Source organism: Schistocerca cancellata, chromosome 4 (genome assembly GCF_023864275.1).
Source record: "Schistocerca cancellata isolate TAMUIC-IGC-003103 chromosome 4, iqSchCanc2.1, whole genome shotgun sequence".
NCBI lineage: Eukaryota > Metazoa > Arthropoda > Insecta > Orthoptera > Acrididae > Schistocerca > Schistocerca cancellata.
The window spans coordinates 244,186,482-244,211,024 of NC_064629.1; the positions used below are offsets into that span (position 1 = coordinate 244,186,482).

The following is a 24,543-nucleotide window of genomic DNA, read 5'->3' on the forward strand; positions in this document are numbered from 1 at the left end:
ATTAGTTCCGAATAGAATAAAAGTTTAATAACTTTATACATGTTATGTGATGAACATATCCACAACGTGGTCACGACTGTAGGTTCTTTGATTGCTATGGGAGAAGGCTCAGTAAACTAGAACACACGAAATATTAGTCCGCTTTATTACAGAAATGAATAAGAGATTCACTTAACTTTGCCAGTTCTTTGCCACAGGAGAACTGGATGACTTACAACTGTCATCTACATCTACATCTACATTTATAGTCCGCAAGCCACCCAACGGTGTGTGGCGGAGGGCACTTTACGTGCCCCTGTCATTACCACCCGTTCCAGTTCCAGTCGCGTATGGTTCGCGGGAAGAACGACTGCCGGAAGCCTCCGTGCGCGCTCGAATCTCTCTAATTTTACATTCGTGATCTCCACTGGAGGTATAAGTAGGAGGAAGCAATATATTCGATACCTCATCCAGAAACGCACCCTCTCGAAACCTGGACAGCAAGTTACATCGCAATGCAGAGTCTGCCACTTGAGTTTGCTAAACATCTCCGTTACGCTATCACGCTTACCAAATAACCCTGTGACGAAACGCGCCGCTCTTCTTTGAATCTTCTCTATCTCCTCCGTCAACCCGACCTGGTACGGATCTCACACTGATGAGCAATACTCAAGTATAGGTCGAACGAGTGTTTTGTAAGCCACCTCCTTTGTTAATGGATTACATTTCCTAAGGACTCTCCCGATGAATCTCAACCTGGTACCCGCCTTACCAACAATTAATTTTATATGATGATTCCACTTCAAATCTTTCCGCACGCACACTCCCAGATATTCTACAGAAGTAACTGCTAACAGTGTTTGTTCCACTATCATATAATAATACAATAAAGGATCCTTCTTTCTATGTATTCGCAATACATTACATTTGTCTATGTTAAGGGTCAGTTGCCACTCTCTGCACCAAGTGCCTATCCGCTGCATATCTTCCTGCATTTCGCTGCAATTTTCTAATGCTGCAACTTCTCTGTATACTACAGCATCATCCGCGAAAAGCCGCATGGAACTTCCGACACTATCTACTAGGTCATTTATATAGATTGTGAAAAGCAATGGTCCCATAACACTCCCCTGTGGCACGCCAGAGGTTACTTTAACATCTGTAGACGTCTCTCCATTGAGAACAACATACTGTGTTCTATTTGCTAAAAACTCTTCAATCCAGCCACGCAGCTGGTCTGATATTCCGTAGGCTCTTACTTTGTTTATCAGGCGACAGTGCGAAACTGTATCGAACGCCTTCCAGAAGTGAAGGAAAATGGCATCTACCTGGCAGCCTGTACCTAATATTTTCTGGGTCTCATGAACAAATAAAGCGAGTTGGGTCTCACACGATCGATGTTTCCGGAATCTATGTTGATTCCTACAGAGTAGATTCTGGGTTTCCAGAAACGACATGATACGCGAGCAAAAAACATGTTCTAAAATTCTACAACAGATCGACGTCAGAGATATAGGTCTATAGTTTTGCGCATCTGCTCGACGACCCTTCTTGAAGACGGGGACTACCTGTGCTCTTTTCCAATCATTTGGAGCCTTCCGTTCCTCTAGAGACTTGCGATACACAAAGACTGGCAAAGCATAATTTGATGCACTAACCAACAAACCGTTCTCTTGAGGTACAACGTTCAACATTAACAACACTACAAGTTAATCTGAAACTTTACCGACACGTTGGTCCTAGAGTTTGATGTTGACTGTTGAAGCTGAGATCTCGAACTGGGCGAGTTCTTCCATGCTCGACACTATAAAGGGTGTTACAAAAAGGTACGGCCAAACTTTCAGGAAACATTCCTCACACACAAAGAAAGAAAATGTGTCCGGAAACGCTTACTTTCCATGTTAGAGCTCATTTTATTACTTCTCTTCAAATCACATTAATCATGGAATGGAAACACACAGCAACAGAACGTACCAGCGTGACTTCAAACACTTTGTTACAGGAAATGTTCAATATGTCCTCTGTTAGCGAGGATACATGCATCCACCCTCCGTCGCATGGAATCCGTGATGCGCTGATGCAGCCCTGGAGAATGGCGTAATGTATCACAGCCATCCACAATACGAACACGAAGAGTGTCTACATTTGGTACCGGGGTTGCGTAGACAAGAGATTTCTAATGCCCCCATAAATAAAAGTCAAGAGGGTTGAGGTCAGGAGAGCGTGGAGGCCATGGAATTGGTCCGCCTCTACCAATCCATCGGTCACCGAATCTGTTGTTAAGAAGCGTACGAACACTTCGACTGAAATGTGCAGGAGCTTCATCGTGCATGAACCACATGTTGTGTCGTACTTGTAAAGGCACATGTTCTAGCAGCACAGGTTGAGTATCCCGTATGAAATCATGGCGGTGGATCGAGGAAGTACAGTGCATACCGACGAAACTAAAATAAGCTCTAACATGGAAATTAAGCGTTTCCGGACACATGTCCACATAACATCTTTTCTTTATTTGTGTGTGAGGAATGTTTCCTGATAGTTTGGCCGTACCTTTTTGTAACACCCTGTATTAACCTCGACGTGAGGTCGCTGCAGAGCTTATATGAAAGGCGTGGTCTTCAGCAGCGCTTCCCATACTACTCATACTTTGTTGCGGACTGCAGTGAGCCCTCGGTGGTATCATTCGTGTTGCCAACTTTGGTGTGGGAACGCGATTTCTGTACGATACCACATTCTCCATTTCTGTTAGCGTAGTTTTTGACGCGATTGCAATGTTTTGTTATTGTTGCAGATGAGCGAACGGGGTGGGGATGCGGACAGCAGCTCGTGCTCGGAGCCCAGCTCCGGCACAGAGGCGGAGGACATGGCAGCACTCACCGCAGACGTGCGCAGCCTCAAGGAGGCGCTCGCCAGCCTGCGACACGCCATCGCACCCGCCTCCGGCTCCACCAACGCCAGTAAGCCTGCAGCATTCATCACTGGTCGTAAGGCGCTTCTGGTTAGGTTAATAAAAATTCAGGATACTGTAAGGTTACAGCAGTATCCTCTAAATGACTTTTGGTAGGCCGGCCGGAGTGGCCGAGCGGTTCTAGGCGCTACAGTCTGGAACCGCGCGACCGCTACGGTCGCAGGCTAGAATCCTGCCTCGGGCATGGATGTGTGTGATGTCCTTAGGCTTAAGTAGTTCTAAGTTCTAGGGGACTGATGACAGCAGCAGTTATGTCCCATAGTGCTCAGAGCTATTTGAACCATTTTTTGACTTTTGGTAGCCGCATTAGCTGTTAGTAGATCCTCTATTACAGGATCATACACTACCGGCTTCGCGATGATTTAATCCCATCTGAGGTGTATACATATAACTAATTAAACATTATTTCGTTAAAAATACGCGGCCTCCCGACATTCGGACTGTGTTCGAATTGCCAGGACCGCCTAAATTGTATGGTTATGAGCTGAAACATCAAAAATTCCAATGAGTAACAAGCGCAGGCAGTGTACATGAGCATTGGTAGCCGCAGGTATTGAGAAGTGACGAAAAATGAACAAATTCCAGCACATTGTTGCATTAGTTATATGTACCGGGTGATCAAAAACTCATTATAGATTTGAAAACTTAATAAACCATGGAATAACGTATATACTGGGTGATCAAAAAGTCAGTATAAATTTGAAAGCTGAATAAATCACGGAATAATGTACATAGAAAGGTAAAAATTGACACACATGCTTGGAATGACATGGGTTTTTATTAGAACCAAAAAAACACCCCCTATTGCTAGACGCGTGAAAGACCTCTTTCGCCCGCCGCTTGGTGATGATCGTTTGCTCAGCCGCCACTTTCGTCATGCTTGGCCTCCCAGGTCCCCAGTCCTCGGTCCGTGCGATTATTGGCATTGGGGATACCTGAAGTCGCAAGTGTATCGTTGATCGATCGACATCTCTAGGGATGCTGAAAGACAACATCCGACGCCAATGCCTCACCATAGCTCCGGACATGTTTTACAGTGCTGTTCACAACATTATTCCTCCACTACAGCTATTGTTGAGGAATGATGGTGGAAATATTGAGCATTTCCTGTAAAGAACATCATTTTTGCTTTGTCTTGCTTTGTTATGCTAATTATTGCTATTCTGATCAGATGAAGCGCCATCTGTCGGAAATCTTTTGAACGTTTGTATTTTTTTGGTTCCAATAAAACCTCATGTCATTCCAAGCGCGTGTGTCAATTTGTACCTTTCTATGTACATTATTCCGTGATTTATTCAGCTTTCAAATTTATACTGACTGTTTGATCACCCAGTATACTTTCACCGAGGAGTCAAGCAGTATATTGCTCCCTCCTACGTATATCTCGCGAAGAGACCATGAGTATAAAATCAGAGAGATTAGAGGCCACACAGAGGCATACCGACAATCCTTCTTTCCACGAACAATGCGAGACTAGACAGAAGGGAGAACCTATAGAGGTACTCAAGGTACCCTCCGCCACACACCGTCAGGTGGCTTGCGGAGTATGGATGTAGATGTAGATTAAAGGATGCTAAAAAGTCATCGCGAAACTGGTTCTGTATTATCCTGTAATAACGGAACTACTAAAGCTATGCGGCTACCAAAAGTTTTCTGGAAGATTTTAATACTTCTTTACATTTATAAAAGAACAATTCTATCATGTATCTAAATTGTCGATGTCCAAATTGTAAGATTATATAGTGCACAGTAGCTTGAAGAATTACTATCAGACGGCTGTCGTTGTCCGGTCGTAAGCCATGTAACAACCACACTGCTCCAACCGCTGGTCTCGCGCACTGTGTGGTTTCACTTCGTCCGTACTGTAACAATCTACGTACTTTCGTTAATGGCACTGTTTAGAGACGTTGGTAATAACTACGTGTGTCATATAACCTAATTTCGAAATGTACTGCGGCTTCATTTATGCGCTTCAAAGCAACCAGAATCTCATTACCGAAAAAAATATATATAAAGGAATGATACTTCGGCCAACAAGTTTAATTGACTAACATTGCAAGAGCGTAAGTTAATGTAAACACAAGATAAGCCATTGCAAATGTCAATTGCTGGTACATGAATAACCGGCGTCACCGTCAAAATGTTAAATGCAAGCATGCAGACATGCAAACATTGGGTTGTACAGGTGTCGGATGTCAGTTTGTGGGTTGGAGTTTCATGCATGTTTCACTTGGTCGGTCAATAAAGGGACGCTTAATGCTATTTGTTGATGACGCTGGAGTTGTCGTCCGATGATGTCCTGCGTGTGCTCGACTGGAGACACATCTGGTGATCGAGGAGCTCAAGGCAACATGTCGACATTCTGTAGAGCATGTTGAATGACAACATCGGTATGTGAGCGAGAGTTATCGTGTTGGAAAACACCCCCTCGAACGCTGTTCCTGAATGTCAGCACAACAGGTCGAATCAACAGACTGACATACACATTTGCAGTCAGAGAGTGTGGGATAATCATGAGAGTGTTGCTGGTGTCATACGAAATTACACCCCACGCCTTAGCTGCAGATTTAGGTCCAGTATGTCTAGCACGCAGACAGGTTGGTTGCAGGCCCTCAACTGGCCTCCGACTAACACACAGCCATCACTGGCACCGAGGAAGAACCAGCTTCATTCAGAAAACACAATAGACCTCCACTGAGCCCTCCGATGAGCTCTCCCTGGACACCACTGAAGTAGCAAATAGCGATGGTTTGGGGTTAGTGGAATGCACGCTACAGGCCGTCTGGTTCGAAGTTACGTCGAAGTAACCGATTTGTAGCAGGTCGTTGCTTCACTGTGGTTCCAACTGCTGCTCAAATCGCTGCTAGGAGATAAAGTATGATTAGCCAAAACAATACACCGAACACTATGGTATTCCCCCTCGGTAGTGCCAGCCGGAATGGCCGAGCGGTTCTAGGCACTTCAGTGTGGGACTGCGCGACAGCTACGGTCGCAGGTTCGAATCCTGCCTCGGTCATGGATGTGTGTGATGTCCTTAGGTTAGTTAGGTTTAAGTAGTTCTAAGTTCTAGGGGACATATGACCTCAGCAGTTAAGTCCCATAGTGCTCAGAGCCATTTGAACCATTTTGAACCTTCACCGAACTGCCATGGCGAATGCAACTTCCTGTAATTAACGGGGATAGTATCCTTCCTAGTCAGAAATGAGAACCTATCTCATCGTATCTGTCAAGGAATTTCTCTGTCAGGGGAGGTCCTACAATTCTCCACTCTAAAGTGCACACCGAGAAATCCGCATCTCAGATCGTCAGAGAATCGTCAGAGTCTCTGGTTCAGTCCCTCCACTCCATTAAAAACCAGAGGACCGCGATCGGTTCTGGGAAACGCTGGCTCTGTTTCCTTCCACCCTATGAACGAGGAGAGCTGTCTTCATCAAAGCAGCCAGCTATCTGTAGGAACTGAGGAGATGATTTCTGAACCAAGGCGTCATTCGTGCCTACATGAGCTGCGATTTGCATCCGGGTGCACTTGGTGCACTCACTTGCTTCCGGTAGAGCGTGGGCGTGACTGCCCGGCAATTCAGACTTATCAGGAAGATCGGCCATAGTCCCAACAGAACAGGTGTCCCGTGCTGGCTCAGATGTACTTTAAGCGATGGGGAATATCTCAAACCCGTTTTTAAGGTGTAGGGAAACAATCTCTCGGCCAGATTTTCGCGATCCCAGCGCTCTTCGCCAAAACCGTCAGGTAAGTGTCGACGGGCCGGGACGTACGCATCGCAAGGCACTGCGCTATCAGGGATAACAGTGACAGTACAAGACCAGAGTTGCCAAGGCAATCGTCTCAGTTGCCCCTCAGTTGTTCTAAGTTCTAGGGGACTGATGACCTCAGATGTTATGTTCCATAATTCTCAGAGCCATTTGAACCATTTTTTGAACCCCTCGCTAGTGAAACTTGTCCGTCCGGAGTCCGGTCTTCTTGAGGCCGTACATTCTCTAAACCACCGGTACTAGGATTCATAACAGTGGCTACATTCCTGCCAAGTCTTTCTGCAATAACGCAGCTTCTCGTAGCCCTGTTACATGACCTCGTTGAAACTCAGTGAGGTGTTTATAATGGCGTCTTTGTCGCCTCAAAGGCATTCTTGACTAACGTAAACTTATCAGATGCAGTCCCAGGGGTAACTAATGCTCACGACTGTTATAGCGCGTATTTAAAGCAATACGATTTGCATCCTCATAGTGGCGCTACTAGCGCCAGTCTTTGCCACTGTCGCTAAATTTGAATAGACATCACCTTTCAGATACAGAAACCCGAACTTCCATTTATGTCACCCAACTCTATGTTATTGTTAAAAATTTTTTTTCCATCAGTGTTTGTTTGATGCTCTTAAATCCAGCAGTAGTTCAGTGCGGTCTTACTTTCCCCAGTTGCCAATAGTGAAAAAAAAAATACTTGTGACAGAAAGATCTATGTAATAACCAACAAGCCTATATGCATACATATACTATAAATTTGGTAGTACTGTGTTGCGTCGTTTACGAAATTTGTTACCGCAACATACGATCCTCGTTTCATTTACGCAGCAGAAACTGACCGACTTAAGAGGAGAATTCATTTCTTGTAAGCAGCACTAGATTGATAAACAGCCAGCGTTAGTTACGTTATTCAGTGCGGTCTTACTTTCCCCAGTTGCCAATAGTGAAAAAAAAAATACTTGTGACAGAAGGATCTATGTAATAACCAACAAGCCTATATGCATACATATACTATAAATTTGGTAGTACTGTGTTGCGTCGTTTACGAAATTTGTTACCGCAACATACGATCCTCGTTTCATTTACGCAGCAGAAACTGACCGACTTAAGAGGAGAATTCATTTCTTGTAAGCAGCACTAGATTGATAAACAGCCAGCGTTAGTTACGTTATTTGGTGTCACAGAAAATATTTTGCCGTTCTTCATTTAATCTAGGAATATATAATACTATTCTAACTTGATTCAATGCAGAAATGGGAATATGTAATCATAATGTATATTGATTTATTTGGCTACTTTCTAGTTTATAGAGAGCTTAGTTCTTTGTTTCCTGGTCTTTTCCAGAGAACTTCTACTGCTTTTTAATCTGTGTGTGGTTCAAATGGCTCTGAGCACTATGGGATTTAACTTCTGAGGTCATCAGTCCCCTAGAACTTGAAACTACTTAAACCTAACTAACCTAAGGACATCACACACATCCATGCCCGAGGCAGGACTCGAACCTGCGTCCGTAGCGGTCGCGCGGTTCCAGACTGTAGCGCCTAGAACCGCTCGGCCACTCCGGCCGGCAATCTGTGTATGATAAAGAATAAATTATCGTTACGTGCCTTCTGCTGTGTAATTCCTGACGTTCACTGTTATTTCTGCTTTACCAGGTTAATCAGCCCCCTCAAGCTGCGACTTCATTTTAATGCATTTCTCAGCAAATTTCTAAAATCCTTTTCAATTTGCGAACTAACCAACTAATTGACGAGAACTGAAAATTCAATGTACTGTCTGCATTGATATTTTTTCCACTACTAATTTAAAAACAATAGTCATATGAGCCACCTGGTTATGTTCCTAATTTGACACTTGTTTGTGAAGAATAAAAATACTTTCCCTGACTCATTGAAATATTCTGTACCTAACTGCGAATAATCGTCTGCTCCACTTCGGAACATTACCAACGTAGAAGCGTCCAACGTGTGTTCCAAGAACCTTAGGCCTCATTTATTGCCATGATTGTGAATTTCGTCACACTTCTTGTAACAGCACCTCCTCCTTCCATCGATTCTGAAACTGGATCAACGAAACGAATGGCGATTATTCTCATTAGTGCGGTATTGCAACAATAATTTTTATAGCTGTTCACTTGAAGCAGCGACCTCTCGTCTAAATTCGGGGAATACGTTCTTTCCTCCGCCCTGCGACTGCTTAAAGCAGTACCTACTCTCATTCATTTACCTTCTCTCTATTTACATGAAAATTACAGAACAAGAATATACTAGTATTCAGCATAAAAGATAACAACTAAGTATAATCACAGTACCGTACACATCATCATTTTGTTCCTCGATGAGTAAGTAGTCACATTCCCCAAATGATTACAACACCCAGAATGTATATTCAGAATCCAGAGAAAATATTAACCCAGCCATGATTGTGGAGCCACTGATTTATCCACCTTTCGTCTACTGAAATGCCCAACTTATGTGACCTTAATGGCAGAATGTAGAGATCAGCTTCAGATCACTTCTGTCTGCGAGGCATTTCGATGATGTGAAATATGGCTTCTCGAACAAAATAGCTTCAGTCATTGTGTAGACATCCAAATGAGAGAGCGTTTACTATACAGAGTGTCCCAGGGAGAATAGTTTAATATTAAGGAATACGACACCTACCATCATTCGAAGCAAAAAAGTTTAGAAAACATGGGCTCCAAAATGCATACGTTATGAACTATGAGCACATCTTCATCTTCGATGCTGTGAAACAAATCTGTTCCACCACAACCTCCTTGCTCTCCATATTTTGGGAGAAGGTAATATGGATAAAAATTAAGAGAAAAAATCTAGTAAACATGGGCCCCAAAGCGTCTACATTAAGAGCGATGCGCACTTGTTCAGTAGATGAAATGTGTTTCACGTTAGCGAAGATGAATAAGTGCACATAGCTCTTAAGATATGCACTTAAGAGACTGTTTGGTCCATCCTACCACCTCTCAAAATATGGAAAGCAAAGAGCTTCCAGTAGAAGAAATTTGTTTCACTGTATCGTAGATGAAGAAGTGCTGAAGGTTGATAAGGTATGCATTTTAGATCCCACATTTACTAGACATCTTTGCTTCGAATGATCTTGCCTGCCATATCCCTGAATACTGACCATTCCTCCTGGGACATCCTATATAATACAGAAGCATATGAAGTGCCGTGGAGGAAGAGAACGGCTTGGTACCAGCGTCCAAACACACAGAGTGTAGGGAAATAAGTCCAGTGAAACGTCTGCATGTCTTCATATTCGAGGTCGAGTTTGGAAATGAGACTGGATTTCCAGAATCTAACTTACCAAACAGATGCTGAAACTGAAAACACTCCTGAAACTAATGCGAAAAGGAAACCTGGACAGAGTACTCTAACTACTGACATGAATTAAGATGACTCAAAAACTGCCATAGAATACTTCTGGCCATTAAAATTGCATCCCAATGAAACCGGCATGCAATAAACGTTAAACCGGCGTGTAGCATGCTACATGCTTGGATATGCAGTTATTAGCATTTCAGCGCAACCGAAAAGCATGGTTCGGAGTAACGCCCTCTATATCATCTAAATAAGGAAAATTACACTGCGGATTTCTCATTCAGAGATAACATTTGCATGTCGATTGTTTCTCAGGAGGTCGTGTTTTGCCTCTTGTATAGAGGATGAACGCTTACCGGCAGTGTCGCAGTTCGGAGACGGCAGAATTGTGGCCTATGAAGGATGCTGTTTATCATTCCGCGATATTACTGCTCACGTTAGTCGGGATCCCGCGACTGTCATACGAATATAAAACTGATGGGTGCAGAAGGGCCATTCTCAACGTCATGCAGCACTTCAGAGAGCTTAAGTAATATGGGACCAATATGAGAGACATTTTTCGCTTGGCTGTACAGGATTTTAAAACCACAGCACGCAACTTGCGTCAGTAAATGGGCTTGTTTGTAACGAGACAAGTATCCACACGAACAATGTGGCGACATCTGCAGAACCACGTAATGTCAGCACGGCGATCACTGCTGCAGATCCCCTTGAGGTTGCATCAGAGAGAGGCGCTCTGACAAGTGGTCCTATCAACGACACACTGAACACAGGAGTGACACCATGTCGACTCTTCAGCCGTGTCCCAGTTCTGGATACAGTATCACAATGGACGTATCCTTCTGTGGAGGCTCCGAGAAATTACGTTCATCATCACCATATGGATCCAGCACCCGCATAATGATATGGGATACTACTGGGTGATGATGATGATGTTTGGTTTGTGGGGCGCTCAACTGCGCGGTTATCAGCGCCCGTACAATTACCCAATCTTTGCTCAGTCCAATTTCGCCACTTTCCTGGATGATGATGAAATGATGAGGACAACACAAACACCCAGTCATCTCGAGGCAGGTGAAAATCCCTGACCCCGCCGGGAATCGAACCCGGGACCCCGTGCTCGGGAAGCGAGAACGCTACCGCGAGACCACGAGCGGCGGACTATACTACTGGGTACACGGCACGATCACCACTAGTTTGCATAGCAGGTAATCTGGACAAAAAAAAAAGTTCAAATGTGTGTGAAATCTTATGGGACTCAACTGCTAAAGTCATCAGTCCCTAAGCTTACACACCACTTAACCTAATTTATCCTAAGGACAAACTCACACACCCATGCCCGAGGGAGGACTCGAACCTCCGCCGGGACCAGCCGCACAGTAATTTGGACAGTAGGCATAATATTTTTGAAGTGTTAAGAAGACCGGTGACTGTGCTCAATCTTCGAGGACTCTGTGACATTACCTTTCAACAGGATAACGCAAAACCGCATGTCACCCGTGCTGCAACTAGGTCGAAAGTATATGCTGGATACTTTAGGAAACAACAATGCGTACTGTAAGACAGATTCTAAGAAGGCAGTTTAATGTAGAAGACCGGTAGTTGTTATCCAGTTAACAAAGAGAAATAATAATGTAACTCTTCAGGCTTTCCCGGCGATCTAATGACATCTTGGGTTGTCGGGTGTTCTGCCGGATATCAGCGTCGTACTTGCACGATATTTCGGTCACGTAGCTCGTGACCTTCATCAGGTGCGACCTGAGACTGCTCGTCGAGTTTTTTTTTTTTAATATATAGAGGTGGAGACCCTCCACGCCCACACCGGCATGATGGCCAGCACAAAAGGTCTACTGCCATCTCTGCATAAGGGTTAGTATTCACTAAAGTGAGGTGCCGCAGGATGTGGGTACTGCGATGTTTGCGTACGTCTGGTTAGGATTAACCATTAATACGCACTCATCTGGAGATAGATTGGTCGAAATCTGACGAAGGGTAGCGGTTTGAAGGGCAGAGGAAAAAAAGTGCCAAAGCAAGAGCCAAGGGAAAAAAACCTCTGCGAAAGTTAGGTCGGGCGGCAAGAGCAGTAGCGGTTGTCTTGCTGCCTGCGATAGGTTGTGCAAGGATAGGCTTTGTCAGTAGTGGGTATCATGCATGTCGATACCTTGACGTTGTGCGTTTGTGCTGCTCGGCGGCTGGCGCTGGGTGCTGGTACAGAGTCCTCGTTCAGCGTCCTGCAACCTGCAACAGTTAGGTTTGTTATAGGTCTTGTGTCCAATGGGTCATATACCGGAGGCACAGTGTGAGGGAGTGTTGGCAGATTGTTCGTGCGTCTGTGGGCGAGCTCGTCGGTGTCCCTGCTGTTGCCTGTTGGTCGGCTCTAATAGCAGCTGGTAGTTGCCAGTCAGTGTTGCTGATATGCAGGGGCTTACCGACGTTTGTCGCTGTTTGCGTATGTTAGTTTACCATAGGTGGTTATGCTCGTCGAGTGGACCTGGTCCAGTATTTATGCCTATGGCCTTCCCCCTCCACCAACGGCTGCAGGCGCTTCCTCTGTGGTCCGCGCCCATTCCCTGCGACCTGCTGGAGCGTTGCTGCTCCGTTTTCCGTCCGCTGCGGTTCTAGGTGTTCCCTCTGCGGTCCGCGCCCACCAAACCCGCTCCTGGGGGTTTCATCTACGGTCTGGGGTACCAAGCGTTCCCCCTGCGGTCCGCGCCCGCACACCGAGACCTGTTGGAGCGTTGCCGCCCCGTTTTTCGTCCGCTGCGGCTCTGGATGTACCCTCTGCGGTCCGCACCCACCAGTCCCACTTCTGGGTGTTCCATCTTCGGTCTGGTGCGCCTGGCAGTCCGTCAGGGGCTCGTTTTCCATCTCCATGTCTCTGGTTCTTCTGTTTGTGTAGTGTTGCAGCTGGCCCCGTTGCTCCTTTAACAATTCCAGAGCCGGATCCCAGGCTCTGCTTAGCTGGTACCCTGTGTCACGGTTCATAAGATCGTCGGCCATTTTAATTTCTATCGATTCTCTCATAACACTGTCCCAAAATCTGGGTGTTTGTGCTAGAATCTTGGTATCCTCATACTTCATGGCATGATCTAGTTCTAGACAGTAATGGCTGACTTAGTCACCTGTCTTAATCTAGTGTGCCTCTTATGTTCTTTGCACCTGATTTCCACAGTTCTTGTCGTCTGGCCAATGTAGGACTTGCCACATTGACAAGGTATATTGTAAATCCCTGGTTTTCGTAACCCCAGGTCGTCTTTGACACTCCCCAGCAGTCCCCCGATCTTGTTGGATGGACAGAAAACACACTTGATATTGTGTTTACGGAGGATCCTACTGATTCTGGCAGAAATAGAGCCAGCATGGGGCAGATATGCCACCTTCTTTGCTTGATCTTGGTCTTCTTCAGGAACCTGTGGTATAGTGGCTGGTTGGAGTGCCCTCTCAATTTGTCTGTCCATGTATCCATTCTTGGAGTAAACTGTTTTGAGACGTTCTATCTCTATAGGTAGATTCTCTTGGTCTGACAGGGCACGTGCTCTGTGGACCAAGGTCTTCTGAACCCCATCCTTCTGTGCAGGGTGGTGACAGCTGCTGGCCTGCAGATATAAATCAGTGTGTGTTGGTTTTCGGTACACACTGTGGCCAATTGATCCAGAGGAAAGCAGATGGACTACCGCAGTCCACTTCACCCCTCCGCCGCCCCACACCGAACTCAGGGTTATTGTGCGGTTCGGCCCCCGGTGGACCTCCTCAGGGAACGTCGCACACCAGACGAGTGTAACCCCTTATGTTTGCGTGGTAGAGTAATGGTGGTGTACGCGTACGTGGAGGAATTGTGTGCGCAGCAATCGCCGACATAGTGTAGCTGAGGTGGAATATGGGGAACCAGCCCGTATTTGTCGAGGCAGATGGAAAACCGCCTAAAAACTATCCACAGACTGGCCGGCTCACCGGACCTCGACACAAATCCGCCGGGCGTATTCGTGCCGGGGACCGGCGGTCCTTCCCGCCCGAAAAGCCGTGCGTTAGACCGCACGGCCAACCGGGCGGGCTGTATTGAAGCTATGTTCCATATATTTTTGTTCTGCGTGTTTTTTACTTTATCCCTTTTTTTGAGAAAATTGTGTTTTCTAACGATGTGTGATAAATCTGTATTTTTTCAAGTTTTTACCACAACATCCTACTTTTCATATCATAAATCAACAATTTTCGAATAAAACACTGACAGTTTCAATTTTGTTATAAATACTGTTTATTTTCATGTAACCGGCAGGTGGATAACTATATAGAACAAAAATGTTTCGTAGGTTACGCCGCCCTTTGTATATCATCACTCAGTTTCTAGATGATTCACCGCCTGCGGTATCTACGGAATCAAGTCAGACACAGATCACAAACGTATACAAAGCGTTCGATATGAGGTAATATTCGATGGGTATGAACGACACCTATGGTACACGTAACACAGATTCGGTCTTAATTGACCAAGGCGACTAAGAAAACTACCACAGTCTACGCTTACTTACGATAGTCTACGGTACCATACGGTAGTTTTACAACTCTTAAGGTATACGCATCCATATAGCTACTCAATATTTGTTAATACTTTTTTTAGACTTTCTGTAATGTTTTTGGTAGTTACATCTCTTCACTAGCCACAAGATGCATTTAATAAGGGCAAAAAACATACTCTACTTCTGATTTACGTACACACATCACGTTAAATATGAATCAATGATAAATAAACATGATATAACTAATATTTCATTTCTCTATAACGTAGTAAAAATATTGTAATAGCTTTCAGTTTAAGTATCAGTAAGTAATTATTTTAGTGAACAGTAATAGTGACTTCTGCAATATCGTTCGTTAGCCAGAGGTAAAAATTAAACGGTACGACCGAGTATAGATGATCTAAGCGACTGGTTATACCCGTGTTGGAATAGATAAAAATTCGTTAACTTATTTCACTGTCTAAATCTTAACATGCTAGACACCTTTCCTTAAAAGAGCTTTTAGAAATTTGAAAAATGTAATTTCTAACATCCTCATACATATCCAAATTATAGTAAACAAATATTTAATTATTATTTTGCGCCTGAATAACATGATAGCCGGCCGCGGTGGTCTAGCGGTTCTAGGCGCGCAGTCCGGAACCGCGCGACTGCTACGGTCGCAGGTTCAAATCCTGCATGGATGTGTGTGATGTCTTTAGGTTAGTTAGGTTTAAGTAGTTCTAAGTTCTAGGGGACTGATGACCACTGTAGTTAAGTCCCATTGTGCTCAGAGCCATTTTTGAATAACATGATACATTGAATACAAGAACAACTTTCTTAGGTCACAGGTTCACTGAAATCATCAAAATGACAAAATTATTGAAGAATTCGCTCTGAAAGTTAATGACCTCATAAAAACAGCAAATAAGGTACAACTTAATGATTTTAACAACAGAATAATCTGAGAGAGCTGGCTTTAAGAACAATAGCTTCGTATCTCACAGTGGGCTTGTCCTCTTCAAATCAAAATACGATTAAAACAACGTACACGACATACATCCTGCATGTTGAAATCATTACACAACATCTTCATATTTTACAGTAAGGAATTATTCATAATCCGAGTTACTGATAACTCATTATATATTGCTGCATTGTCAAATGGCCGCTCGTCTCACATGTTGACGTAGTACTTGTCCTGCTGCCATTTTCCACATGATTGCTTTCCACACCCGTCCTTTGATCTTGACGGCTAACACTTCAGTAAGTAATGAAGTATACCCGCAAAAAGTTTCTCTTTCGTTTCTCTGGTGTAAATGTGATGATCATCTGGCGTCATGGCCGGGAGGCCCATTACGGGCAGGCCCGGCCGCCTTGGTACAGGTCTTATTATATTCGACGCCACATTGGACGACCTGCGCGCCGGATGTGGATGAAATGATGATGAAGACAGCACAACATCTAGTCCCTGAGCGGAGAAAATCCCCAACCTAACCGAGAATCGAACCCGTGCCCCTTAGGACGGCAGTCCGTCACGCTATTTTTTTCCGTTGATCTTATTTTATTCTATATTGTTCGTTGCATTTGTTCGTGGCGGACGTCCGATGACATTCGTTCAGGTTGTTCTTTGATCCGTTCGCTCAGTTTTTTTTTATTATTATTATTACAGAGGGTAGGTAAACCCTCTGACCGGACACGCTGATCTACCGTGCTGGCGATCATTCAGCTTTCGGGGCGGACGTTTCTCTAGTGTAGACTCACGAATTACACCACACTGACTTTAAGTTACTGTTACATAGCAGATTGCCAACATCAATTAACACAGCGTTCCCATAAATGCAGTTGCTACAAGTTTACAATTTTTTTTTACTGAAACTACAAATTCTTCTTGTTTGGTACTTTAACATTAAACCAAATATAAAAATGTATCTTTTAAAAGATCGATGGGGAGACAAAGTAATTATTTCAAATACGTATCATGATGTAACAGAACTAGTAATCTAGGCTGCTCGAAGATGATACCAGGGGGCAGTTACTACAGTGATTTGGATTTCGCATGCTGCCCGATTGTTGTTATATAAATATTAATTCAGGCGCGTTTATCGCGTTCATGATTGTATACAATAAATTACTGATCACTGAAATAAAATCCGGTACGCAAATAGTTATATCACAGTGTTTCAAATGTTTAGGTATCTTAAACGAGAATTCTTGGAACAAAGATGAGATTGTACTGCAAAGCATTTCTGCGTAAATTCGAAGAAGATTGTGTGAAAATTCTGCTTCTACCATCAAATATCGCATGTAAGGAGCATACGTATAAGATACGAGAGATTAGGTAGCTTACAGCAGAACATAGGGAATCATTTTTTCCTCTCTCAGCACTGAGTTGAACAGAAATTCGATCATTTTGGTACGAAGTATCCTGCCATACACTGCACGGTGATTTGCGGAGTATATATGTCAAAACAACTGAAGATGGTTCAAATGGCTCTGAGCACTATGGGACTTAACTTCTGAGGTCATCAGTCCCCTAGAACTTAGAACTACTTAAACCTAACTAACCTAAGGACATCACATACATCCATGCCCGAGGCAGGATTCGAACCTGCGACCGTAGCGGTCGCACGATTCCAGACTGTAGCGCCTTGAACCGCTCGGCCACCCCGGCCGGCTCAAGTGAAGATGTAGAAAGAGATGTGTTAATGAAATATGTTGTATCTTCCTAGGTCCGACCTATGTGACAGAATACATAAACAATGTACTCTTGTCATTCGCTTTTGTAACGACAAAGATTAATACTATAATTTCTGTGGTGACGCTGTATATAGCAAATGTTTCACTAGCGCATCAGTGCCGCTGAAGTGTGGTGGGCTGACAGTGTGTGGGTTTGTGTAGCGGACAGCAGACGTGGCTACCGTGCCTTCGGCATTATTTAAACGCTGCACCGGCAGCTCTGAGCAGCGTAATAAACCTCCGGGACGCCTTCTCCCTTGTGGGTGGCGTGCTAGCATTCATCTCCTTCGTGCACATCACGCAAGGAAAACCGATACTGCGTAGACAGGATGAAGCTCTTAAAACAGTCTACTGAAGTAATACTGCCACATTAGTTTTTACAGAGAAGTACTTTACGCAGAAATTTCTGGAGACAGGACCGGTCCTAGCCTGTCCATCGCCGAGGTGCGAACCCTACCTTGGCGGGCCCAGCTGATGTTGAAGTTATATTGGCTGACCTTAGTATTAAAAAATTTTATTGGATATTAATTTTAAAGACGAGCTCAATAAAATGTATGTCATAAGTGATTAGAAGACTGTCATCCGTATAAAACGAATCTAGTGTCCATATTCATGTGTGAAATAAAATTAGTAATAAAGTAGCTTTGGATACAAATGAATGATTGGCTTAAGGATGGATAATGGGCGGTAGGGCCGCCACTTGGTGAAACGACGCATGAAGTGGTGCTACCTGCATGTGTTTACATGAATGGATAGAGCAGACATTGTTATCTGATATAGAACTATGCTGCGATTTTCTCCAGTATTGCTGTATTTGGTGTTTTTATCTCAGTGATATACATATTTCATGGGTCAGACAACAGACGACGGAGTAAGAATCTGTTTATACTGAGATATTTCTGTTACACTTGGGGCAAGTTATTGAATGGCATGCCCTCCTGAAATTTATGGCATTCTCAAAGGAAACTGGTGTATGCAACATACGGTACTTTAGTAGTTTGTATTAGCCTTAGGAAGATCTGAATTAAGTTCAGTGAAACCACTGTGTAGAAGTGTTGAGGAATGTACCTGCAAAACATTCACTAGTTCGTCAATAAGACAGTTGACTCCCCAGAACTCAAAGTTCGATTACCTAAGAAAAAAATTCGAATAACTGGTTCTTCGAGGCTTCCTGGTAGATTAAAACGGTGTCTCGTATCGGGACTGGAACCTGGGATATCTGGCCCGGTTCGAATCCCAATCCAACAGACAGTTTTAATCTGCCCGGATGTTTCATATAAGCACACACCCTGCTGCAGAGTGAAAATTCATTCTTGATATTGATGGTTAGGTATAAGTAAGTTTGAATGATCATGTGCCGCTTGGTGCTGTCAGAGAATAATAGGTTATTTGCCCGGACTGGCTTTCACTGTCTCGCTTCAGTCATCAACATCATCATACAACACAAAATTAACACTACATTGAACACACATCCATTACACTCATTCACACTTCGCAAGCACGTATGAGATAACTCTCACATATCCCCGAGGAAAGAGACCAATGTGGGCGGTGGAAGAACAGCCCTTCGGCTAGAAGGCTGAAACCATCCCATGAGATATCGCAGTTAATATTGCCATACGACATTTACATTTTTCAGCCTGACACAGCAGAATTCCTTCTCCTTACTCCCAATATCTTACCTTGTGTTCTGTACGTAATACCGTCGACATCGACTGGACGTAAACACTTCGATTTTCCTTTAAATAACAACTTCTCTCTCAGGAGCGACTCATTTTTAGCATTAATTCTCCGCCATTCTCCTTACACTTCGTGAATTTCCGGTGTGTAATACAATTACAATACTTACATCATCTTTAATTAAGTGAATGTGGAAAGAAATAGCAATTTTTGAATTTTTCCGTCAGCTGTAACCTCATTTAGACGCACTCCTGATTACACATCGTGGCCGAAAGCAAACTGCGTACGCCACTATAACCGTTCATAATTTTAAATTGGAAATGTACATAGATATCTCTTAAGAAATCTGCTGAAATAATTACCCCCATCAGTTTTGTTGATCTCTGATGAAACAAGTATCTACAGCTGATAAAGAAATTTACAATGTAAATTGAACTCGTATATGTTTGAGTGATGAGAAGTAGCAGTATCATAAGCGTGCCGACAGCACAGGAAAAGATTTCCTATCCTCCAGGACTTACCAAGTAATTCCACTTGCGGACAACTTCCGAACAGATATGAAATGGTAAGAACACATAAAATCAGTATCAGGGAGGCGAATGGAAGGCTTGGTTGTGTTGCAAGTGTTCTAGGAAAATACAGTGCATCTGTAATGGAAATCTTATATAAGACACTACTGCGGCCAATATTATTGTTCCTGTTTGAAGTCATTATCAAGTAGACATGACAGCCAACATTGTAGGAATTCAGAGACACGATCACCATAGGTCGGCATAGCCCTCACGAAAGTGTAGCACAAATGCTCGGGAAAATTAAGAGAAATACCCTGGAAGAAAGATGAAGTTGTTCTCGTGGAACGCTGTTGGGTACCTTTAGAAAATTCGAAGTAGAAAGTGCGACCGTTATCCCGCCAGCATAGTATATCTCACGTAGGGATTACAAGAATAAAGTTAGAGAAATTAGGGCAGGTACATACAGACGCATAGGGATAGTTATATTTACCTCACTAAAAGCGCGAATGGAAAAGAAAAGAAAATCGGCACAGTGTAGATGTAGAAGCACCGAGGAACAAGTGTCTACAGAAAAAAAATTTGCAGCAGCCTCCAGGAAACACATTTGTGTTTACGTAATCGGAGGAATACTCCACACATAGCAAATAGCTTGTGAATCAACTTTGAAGTCATATTGGATGAGGGATTCAGAAAAGGTATACAAAACTTATGGTCTTTAGAGGTTCACGCGACCTTTGTTTGGCTATATCCAGTTGTTACCAGTGCTATAATACACTGAATACTACTGCCACAGGGACTCACACGTAGTGAATATGAAGCTGGCGACCACGACGTCTCGCATGGAATATGGTATTGCTTTCACTTACTTACGTCAGGCTCCTCTCTTTTCATCCCTCCTATCTTGACATCCTCGGTCTCTTCTTTTTCTTTTACTACTCCGATGCTATTAGGAGTCGAGGCCTAGGGCGTCTTTCATATTCCAGTCTCTACTTCTCAGGGAGGTTGGTCAAGACGGAAGAGTCCGGTTTGTAAGACGTCAACGTCGAAAAGGGACGCTGAACCATCTTCAACAAAAAAAGAAGTCCTAAATGACAACTACAGCGGAGATGGAGACCATCGGGATGGTCCAAATGGCACATAAGTCAGAAAGAAACGCAGCATCTGTTCTCCAGGAGAGCGGCTACAAAAGGTGTCTCTCCTCCATTCAGGAGCACCCTAACTTCGTGCTGACAGAAGCTTGTAAAATGCTTGGCGAGAGACTTTGTGACAAGCCGGCAGTAAAGACCACTATTATGTGACTATCGAAATGCTGCTCCAAGGATTTGGTGCCATTGTTAGATTGTCCCTCGTAAGCGAAGCGTGTTGTCAGGGTCCAATCAGCATGGCAATTATGAAGGGGTTACCGTCGCAAGGTCGGCGACGGCTGAACAAGCGAGCCCTCGCATTCTGTCTCTCGTTATTGAAGGCCGGAACTGTGACTAGTCGATGTAGTGAAGCAGCTAAGGCACTCAAAAAGAGGTGCATCGACGTTCGTGCAGTACAAGAAACAAGGTAGAACTGGCAAGTGCCATATGACACTCGTATAAGTTGCGGTTACAAACTGGTAAGTAACAGAACCAACGGAACAACTAACGGCGTCAATATTGTCATATCAGAGAAATTTGATGGTTCTGTCTGCGAGGTGCAACGTTACGACGATAGCCTCATAAAAATTTTCTACATTGCAGACAGACTAAAAGTACACTTCTTCAATGCGTGTACTCCACAAGCCGGCCTGAGCGCGGAAACCAGAAATGCCTTCTGGGCATTGCTAGGCGAGAAGACTGCTGAAGTCCGAGCAGAAGACTGTCTCTTCATCGACGGTGATCTGAATCGACATGTCCGACAAGGAAAAGATCATGACGCCCATGGTCGGCGTGGATATGAACAGAAGGACGATGATAGGCAGCGAATCCTTGATTATACGAAAACTCACGACCAGATCATTTTGAACAGTTGGTTCAAAAAATGTTAAACTCACCTAATCACTTACGAAAGTAACTCGAACTCAGATTGACTATTTCCTAGTAAGACCTCGGAACCTTAAATATGTGCTAGACGCCAAAGTTTCGATGCAACGCAGACCAGTGATCTGTAAGCTCAAAGCCGGCCGAAGTGGCCGTGTGGTTCTAGGCGCTGCAGTCTGGAACCGCGAGACCGCTACGGTCGCAGGTTCGAATCCTGATTCTGGCATGGATGTGTGTGATGTCCTTAGGTTAGTTAGGTTTAAGTAGTTCTAAGTTCTAGGGGACTGATGACCTCAGCAGTTAAGTCCCATAGTGCTCAGAGCCATTTGAACCATTTTTTGTAAGCTCAAAATAAAAACATTGTGATCAGTGTACTCTGCCATAAATGGTCCAACAAGAATCAAATGATAGCACTTCAAGAAGAAGAGGGCTGACCTTATGACAGAATTTACAGTGCCACCAGTTACCACAGTTTAGGACAAAAAATGTGTGTGAAATCTAATGGGACTTAACTGCTAAGGTCATCAGTCCCTAACCTTACACACTACTTAACCTAAATTATCCTAAGGACAAACACACACACCCATGCCCAAGGGAGGACTCGAACCTCCGCCGGGACCAGCCGCACAGTCCGTGACTGCAGCGCCTGAGGCCGCTCGGCTAATCCCGCGCGGCAGTTGAGGACAGCTGGACTAATCTGAAGATTTCTGCTGATGACTGCCGTACGCTCTATTCTCGGAACAACGAAACTACCCAGATGAAGGATCTACAAACTCACGTGGCTTTTGAATCTACATTTATAACTACATATATACTCCGCAAGCCACTTTATGGCGCAAGGTGGGGAACCCTCTACCACTACCAGTCGTCTCCTTTCCTGTGCCATTCGCAGGTAGAATGATGATGTTAAGGATGCCATACGCAAGAAAAAATTGTACCACGAGTTTGTTGAAGACAAAACGCTATGATGTTGGAATACCTACAAACAAGTCCGCAGAGAAGGGAAGAAGGTCATTGCAGTCACAACAGCAGACAAGTATTCAGATCTCTACGTGAAACTTATCACACGTGAAGGAGAGAGAGGCATAAATGGACCAGTCACATCAAAATATCCAAAACCGGAAGTATCCAACGTGTTAACGACATCAATGACGAAATGGACAAGCTGCTGGTCGACCGGGAGTGAGCAAGGGAACGCTGACGGAGCTACGTGGAGAGAATTTCGGCCGAGAAATCTCTCTATCCACCAATACGAAACACGTCAGCTGTTGAAGGACCACTGAACGAAATTAACCGTGGCGAAGTCGAGGCAGCTCTGAAAGATATGAAGGGAGGGAAAGCCACTGACCCCGACGATCTTCCAGCAGAGTTGTGATATTCTCAAGAGCAGATTGCCGCAGGTTGTCTAACAGATATTGTCAACCATCATCAGAGAAGGTCGAGTACCAACAGACTGGTAGCGGAGCACCATTATACCAATCTTCAGAAAGAGAAGAAACCCGGCTGAGTGTTCTAATCAGATTACTGAGCCACGTGATGTAGGTCTTCGAACGCATTCTCGACAAAGGGATTCGCGAAATAGCACAAATCATAGGTAGCCAAACCGGATGTGTGAAAAACTGTGACATAACTGAAGCAATCCATGCTGTACGGTTGCTGGCTGAAAAACAACGCACAAAGAGAAAGCTTCTGCACCTCGGTTTTCTAGAAGTCGAAAAGGCTATCAATCGGATACTTCATGACCTAATCTGGTTAGCGCTTCGAGAACAGCTCATTACATAGTACCTTATCAACAGGGTACAGCTTGTGTGTGTTGAACCGACGAGCTACGTCCAAGCAGCTGCACGAATATCCTGTGGTTTTCGCATCACAGTTAAGAGTCCCCTAAGTCTTGGCCTTATCACCCCTGCTGCTCATTCTTGTAACGGACACCGTCACATCAGAGCTGCACATGCCACTACCATGGACACTTCCCTATGTCGATAATGTCCTGTTGGCTTCGGAGAACAAGTTTAACCTCCAACGCCGAACACAAGAGTAGAACGGCCGACTAGCTCGATATGGCCTGTGGCTCAACGAAAAGAAAATTTTGTGTATGATATCAGATACACGAGAAATTGGGACCATCAACGTCGACGGAGAAGCTCCACCACGATTAACAAATTTTAAGTGTCTCGGTCCTACAATCTCTAGCGATGGCCCACTTACTAACGCAAGGACGCAGCGGCCTGCATGAAGTGACGAACGACCGCCCCGTCGGTCCCTACGGCGCTGTGTTGGTCATGAGAAAGAAAATACTTTGATGGATAGGTGCATTACTCGACTGGATCACATTTCGAACGATACTACCAGGAAACTTACTGAGGTCGCACCGATCCAGAAGAAAATGCTAGAAAGCTGTCAGTGATTGTCTGGACTTACGCTGCGCGCAGAGCACGATACTATAGCAAAGGCAGCCTGACAACAGAAGTCATGAGAAAGAGACCCAAGGGACGACCAAGATAGCGATGGACCGATACTCAGCACAAGGCTGTAAATCTTCATCAAGACATGCCCCACGATCGAACAAAATGCAGACAGCGAATGCACTTAGTGGACTCTGCCATCAGGCGACAGAAACGCTAAGGAAGAGGAGGACTGAATACTAGTTCACCACTTTACTTCGTACTGTGGGTCTAAATTAACTTAAAAAGATGTGTTTGATCACTACTGGTAGAATGGGTGAAAATGCTGTCGATAAATCGACATACCATAACACGATCTATTAGAAACGACGAATAAAATAAGGATCAGGTTTACTGTATCAGTTTGGACAACTGGAAGCAGGTATTCATACGCGAAGAAAACAGAGATTGTTTCAGGTTTATCACAAATTAGATATCGAGTCCATACTGTGTTATTTGTTATAACTAAAGTTTCCTTAGAGATACTGAAATATCCCACCCATTCATTACTGAATAGTCTACTTCTGTGAGTTAACCGGCAGAATATCTGACAGTATACGATTTAAAGCAGACCACAGAGGCTGGGAATGCAGTAGTTACGTTTCGGTCGCACTGGAGAACTTTT

The 24,543-nt window shown here is 44.2% G+C and overlaps 1 protein-coding gene across 1 annotated transcript in view; it reads left to right on the forward strand.

Moving 5' to 3' along the window:
* Positions 1 to 24,543, forward strand: part of LOC126184045 (rho GTPase-activating protein 45-like) — a 636,308-nt gene that overhangs the window by 209,063 nt on the left and 402,702 nt on the right. Inside the window, exon 3 of the mRNA XM_049926404.1 lies at positions 2,771 to 2,936. Coding sequence (XP_049782361.1) covers positions 2,771 to 2,936 — 166 coding nt within the window. The remainder of the gene's footprint in view (positions 1 to 2,770; positions 2,937 to 24,543) is intronic.